This window comes from Carassius auratus, chromosome 3, assembly GCF_003368295.1.
Source record: "Carassius auratus strain Wakin chromosome 3, ASM336829v1, whole genome shotgun sequence".
Taxonomy (NCBI): Eukaryota; Metazoa; Chordata; class Actinopteri; order Cypriniformes; family Cyprinidae; genus Carassius; species Carassius auratus.
Window position 1 is genome coordinate 2,954,864 of NC_039245.1, and position 6,128 is coordinate 2,960,991.

At 36.8% G+C, this 6,128-nt stretch overlaps 1 protein-coding gene across 1 annotated transcript in view; it reads left to right on the forward strand.

The window, feature by feature from the left end:
* LOC113043299 (xylosyltransferase 1-like) overlaps window positions 1-5,820 on the forward strand; it is a 63,622-nt gene extending 57,802 nt beyond the window's left edge. The window contains exons 10-11 of the mRNA XM_026202574.1: window positions 1,347-1,680; window positions 4,380-5,820. Coding sequence (XP_026058359.1) covers window positions 1,347-1,680; window positions 4,380-4,702 — 657 coding nt within the window. The 3' untranslated portion in view covers window positions 4,703-5,820. The remainder of the gene's footprint in view (window positions 1-1,346; window positions 1,681-4,379) is intronic.
* Window positions 5,821-6,128: the final 308 nt, after the last annotated feature.

The following is a 6,128-nucleotide window of genomic DNA, read 5'->3' on the forward strand; positions in this document are numbered from 1 at the left end:
TAGACTAAAAAATCTTACAGACACCAAACATTTGAGTTTTAATGTTAATTATATATTGTATATAGATGTATAGCTAGTAAGTGTACTTAATTCATCTGTGTGGCAGACATTTTGGAGCCTGTCTGGACTTATTTCCCAGCATCCATCATCGGTGGGACACCTGTAGACAAGACAGCAGAGCTGTAAAGTGCTTAAAACAGATCCAGCTGGGTCTCAGGCATCTTCCCAACAGAATGATCAAACTGATTTGCCATGTTTTACTGAGGTGTGAGCACGGCCAAGGAGGGATACGGGACAGGACAGGTCAACCGTCAGAGACTCCAGCTGTCGGTCACGTCCTTCTGTAGAAAGCTCTGTTGTTTTGTGGCCAGGGTTAGGTAAAGTTAGACGCTCCTAGCCACCGGCACCCAGCATCCCTCAAGTCAAATTACCTCACAGTGGGAGAAACATTACACTGGGCACTGCTGATCGTTGGATTCAATTATGCTCATCTCAGCTGGTACTGGCTGTCCCAATTGATGCCATCTGTTTACTTACGATGGAATCTTGTGCAATTTATTTGGCTGTATGTGCTTCTCTTAGAGAGCTCAGAAATCCCGGTACTCTGGTTTCTTAGGGCACTGAATTTCAAGGATACAGAAAGCTTGCACTGCTTCCATAGCAATGAGGGCCTGGAGAAAAAAAATAGAAAGAAAACATGATTTTGAAAGAGATTTATTTTGCAAGGATTCATTAAATTGCTCAATTATGTGACAGTAAATTATAATGTACAAGGTTGCAAAAGATTTCTATTTTAAGTAAATTCTGTTCTTTTAAACTTTGTCAAAGAATCCTGAAAAAATGCAAATCAGTATATGAGGATGATTTCTGAAGGATCATGTGACACTGACGAATGGAGCAATGATGCTGAAAATTCAGCTTTACCATCACAGGAATACGTTACATTTTAAAATATATTCAAATAAAAACTACTATTTTACATTATAATAATATTTCATAATATTAAGATTTGTACTGTATTTTCATCAAATTAATGCAGCCTTGGTAAGCTTAAGAGTAAAAATAAAAGATTTAGTGAAAATTAACATGTGTATGTGATCTGTCTGTACTTGATCTGTTATTCACCCACAGCATTGATTGTTTAATCATTTATTTAAAAGTGACTTTAATATCATTCATTTTCATGATAAATGATCTCCAGAGTGAATGAGAACATTGGTCTGTGTCAGTACTTGAGCCGTACTCACAGAGCTGTGAATGTACATTAGTCTAAAAGATTGGGGAGGAACTGCTCTTGACTTTCTTATTAATTATCTGTTCTTTGTTGTTTTTTTCTGAATCATCAGATTGGAACAGACTGGGATGCTAAGGAAAGGATATTCCGGAACTTTGGGAATCTAATGGGACCCATGGACGAGCCTGTGGGAATGCAGAAATGGGGGAAAGGGTCAAATGTGACCATGACTGTGGTGTGGATTGACCCCACCAATGTCATCGCTGCCACCTACGACATCCTGATCGATGCCAGTGCTGAGTTCACTCACTACAGGCCTCCGCTGAACCTGCCCCTGCGGCCCGGCATGTGGACCGTACGTGTGCTGCACCACTGGAGCCCTGTGGCAGAGACACGCTTTCTCATCACTCCCCTGACCCACCACAAACACCTGCCCATACGCCAAGGTGAGCGTTCCACTGTAGACTGAAGATGACATGATTCACCAAACGGTTCTTTTTGATGATTCAGTGGAACTGATTCCAAAGTGGGAGAATCTTCAGTGTAAGAAATTAGTTTGGGAGTAAAAATGTGAGTTGGCGACATGATAGAATTTACGTTGCCTTATTAAAAAGTTAGTGATAAACCATGTATTTAACAACATTTTTCATATAAAAAAAGAAGACAAAAATACACTGCATGATGATTCAAATAATTCAGTCAATCATTAATTAAATCAGTTTTTTTTTTTTTAACAAACCATTTGAACAAAACAGTTCCCTAAAATGAACTAAACTTTTTAACGCTACTCTTTTACAGCAGTGTTCTTATTGTTATAAAATTTTCTATAATTAACGATTTAATGTACTACCGTTAATTATATTAATATAAATTAAATTACATTTATGCATTTAGCAGACGCTTTTATCCAAAGTGACTTACACTGCATTCAGGCTAACAAATTTTTCCCTGGGATATGAACCCCCAACCTTGCGCTTGCTAACACAATGCTCTACCACTTGAGCTACAGGAACACATATAACTATATAATAACTGTTTCATTTCATTTAATATCAACTAATAAACTATTTAAGATATAATAAAAATACTTTTTGTCTAATTAAATAAAGCTAAAATATAATAACATAAATCTTAGATGAAAATATGGAAATTAGAAAGTTTTCTTTGGCAAGAGCTGAAATAAGTATTACTAAGAACTAATATTATTTACTAATACTAAAATAAAATTGTTATTAAATCTAAACAGAACGAAAACTCTTATAAATTACATACTGTAACAAAATAAGATATAAAATTCAACACAATATATAATAAATACTATAATAGTATATAATTAAAATACACTGGATTAAACACAGAATTTTACCCAAACAAAAACAGTAGATAACCTCCCGTCCTCCAGCGTAAGCACGACACATACTCAGTACCAACTAAACTTAAAGCTAATGTGGATGTTAAAGTGCGTTCTCCAATCCAAGTTAACAAACATCAGCTTTAAAGTTAATGGGGGAAATATAAATGGCGACACAACAAACAAAATGGGTTTTTTTTCCAGTCAACTCTCATTGTGAAGGACATATGAAATCAATGTGGTCTAAACTTGCCATCGTAGTATAGAATATCACTGGAGAAAATGCTCTGTGTTTGAAGCTTTGATTTATGCCATATTGCAAGCTCATATATATTCAAAGCGGAATGAGACATGCTCCTTCCTCCTAATATAACGACTCATCCTCTTGCACTTTTGTATTTATTTATATTTTTTTTTTTTTTTTTTTGAAGCCCATAGTCTGACACTAAAGCATACCAAGCGTAACCACCCCCCACCCTACACCTCCACCACTTTCAAAGGCACTATCTGCCTTCACGTGTAGCTCTGTGCCTGGGCAGCTTGGTTGCCTATATATATCCCCAGCTCACAGTCACGAATGAGTTATACACCACACCGGGTCACCTTTCATTGGAATAAACTCAAAAACATTACTGTGCAGGGGCCGCGAAAGGTATCTTTAGCCCATTAGGAGCATTTCAAAATAAGTGTGGTGTGCGGTCATCAGCAGATCTGTCCTCAAAATGCTCCTAATGAGGGAGAGCTTGTGATTGTGTTTCGGTGTGCCCCTGTCGAGGGAATGGGCGGGTGAGAAACACATGTGATTTACCAGACTGTCGTATGATTAATGTCTACAGCAGGCACAGAGTCCTTTTGTGCGCCGTGCCTTTGCACCCACAGCTAATAAAAGTTTATGGAGTGTGTTTATGCGGACGGCCCAGGCCTATCCATGCACTTCCTATGAGCGTGAAATGGCATGTTCTGGAAAGAAGGTGGACGAACCTGGAGAGAGGGGTCAGGAAGAGACACAGAGGGTGATCTGTGAAGTGTGAGGAGCCCCAGGAATTCACAGCTTTACCTTCAGGGCCGACGTGTCTATCCTTACAGCTAAATGAGCTGTTTTTAGCCGTCTGATGTAAGATCATGTGATGGAGGCTGGTGGTCTAGTTTATATGTGAAGATGTGTTTAATATTGAAATATTAATAGATGTTTTATGACATTTTGATAGAGAGATTTTGTAAAATCCCAGCTGTACATTTCTTTTCATGTCCTCGAAAAGAGACTGAATGAATTCAAACTAAAACCGCTCAGTAAATGTTACGTTAAAGCATCTCGTCATCTTTTTTCATCATATTTCTTAGAAATCTTCTGTAACGTTATAAAATGTCTTTACTATCACTTTTGATCAATTAAACGTGCAAATAAAAGAATTAAAAGCAAATAAAAGAATTACTAATATATAGACTAAATTTTAAAAATGAAAAAAAAGTAATTCAAAATAATTATAAAGAATTCTAAAATAAAATAGCATTTTATAGATAGATAGATAGATAGATAGATAGATTTTCTTTAAAGTTCACTGCGCAAATATAAATCAGCAAGCAACAGCTCCCATAGATGAATAAAATGCAAAAAGTCCTTGAGTAGTCTTTTTTTTCTCCCAAAAAAAAAATAAAATCAGGAACTGTTCTTTTTTTTTTTTTCATGTTTAATAATTTCAAATTGTCCAGCAAATTCAGTCATAATCCTGGTTTTGCTTTGCTTCATTAAGTCTTTTTTTTTTCATTAAAACTTTTTTTTCTTCTCCCTCACAGAGGATGCTTTAAGAACGCACAACGGTCCGGCCAAGAACAGCTACATGGAGCAGAGTTTCCATGGCTTGAACCCCATCCTCAACATCCCGGTGCACCTGGGTCAGGTCGAAGCAGCCGAACACAACGCAGAGCTCACGGGGCCCGAGCTGGAGCGCTGGGTGGACGGTCTAGTGGGCGAGGTGTGGTCAGCTGTGGACGTGTGTTCAACAGGACCCAGTGGCTGTCCGGTCATGCAGACTTGCAGGGAAACGATTTGGAGCTCTCTCAGCCCGGACCCAAAGTCCCAGCTGGGCTCACCCAAAACCAACGGACGAATCAGGTAGCAGCATTCACTGCCCTGAAGAACCCGCCTTTTTTCATTCCTTAGGCCATCTTGTTTTTATTATTTATTTTCCAGCATTGCTCATGTGAATATGAGCAAAACGGCCCTCTTTCAAACGCAAGACACAGGGCCTCAAAAGTGTACGCTGGGACGTTTTTGATGATTCTTTTTTATTTTTAAATGTGTGCCCTCTCTAGTGATGTGAGTGCTGTCAGGCTTCTTTATATTTAATTTATTTTGATTACTGTGATTGAATCTTTGTCAACCAGAGGCAGCAGGTGATGCCTAAACGTAGGTGTTACAGTTGAATGCTGGGATTGGGATATTAAGCACAGAATGGACCTTAACTCTGGTTTGAAGACCAAAAGGGATGTTTGTATACGAAACCTCTTTATTTAAAAACAAACACACTTGCACCTAACATTAATGATTGTTTTTCGACCTATAACTCATTAAAACTAGTTTTTCAAATTGTATGTAACTGTCCATAGTTTCTTTCACTGGATCAAATGCAGTTAAACAGACATTTAAATTCCCAAATAAAGTCTCCTATTTAGTTTTAATCAGTTATTGGTTGAAAAACATCTGTTTTTAATAAAACCTGAGCTTCTGACAAATAAAAGAGATCCAGTGTCGTGCAAGATGCCAACCTCCACAGAATCATATGACCTTCGGACGCAAAGAGGTAGCAGTTTGACAGTTAGTTAAAAATGTGTCACTCTTCTATATAATCAAAATGGCCTTTTTGGTTATACTTTTGTAGCTACAATTAATAAAAAGTACAAATAATTAATGGTTACGTGTGTGTCAAAATAGCAGGCTGATCAAGTATCAGTATGCTAAGCTGGCAGTATAAATATTTAGTGGTATGCTAAATGCTAACAGGCTTATAGGTTAGAGATATGCAGAGCTAGCGGGTCGGATAGCTTATGAGCTAACAGAAAACAGAACAGGAAATGTTTTAATTGAGCATTTTTTACTTTCGTTATATAATGTGATATGTACTACCATTGAAAAGTTTGAGGTCAATAATATTTTTTAAAGAAGTCTCTTATTCTCACCAAGGCTACATTTATTTGATCAAAAATACAGTAAAACATTAATATTGTGAAATACAGCAAGAAAATAAATAAAAATACTATCATATTTAAAATGTAATGTATTCCTGTGATGGCCAAGCTGAATATTCAGCATCATTAATTCAGTCTTCAGTGTCACATGATCCTTTAGAAATTATTTTAATATGATGAATTGCTGCTCAAGAAACATTTCTGATTATCATCAGTGTTGATAACAGCTCTTCTGAATATTTTTGTGGCATTTATTTTTATTTTTTTAACAGTAGTGTAGAAGTGTAAAGACATCACAAAATCGTTTAGCTAACTTTTCTAATAAGGCATCAAATAGAGTACTCAATGTTATTTTAG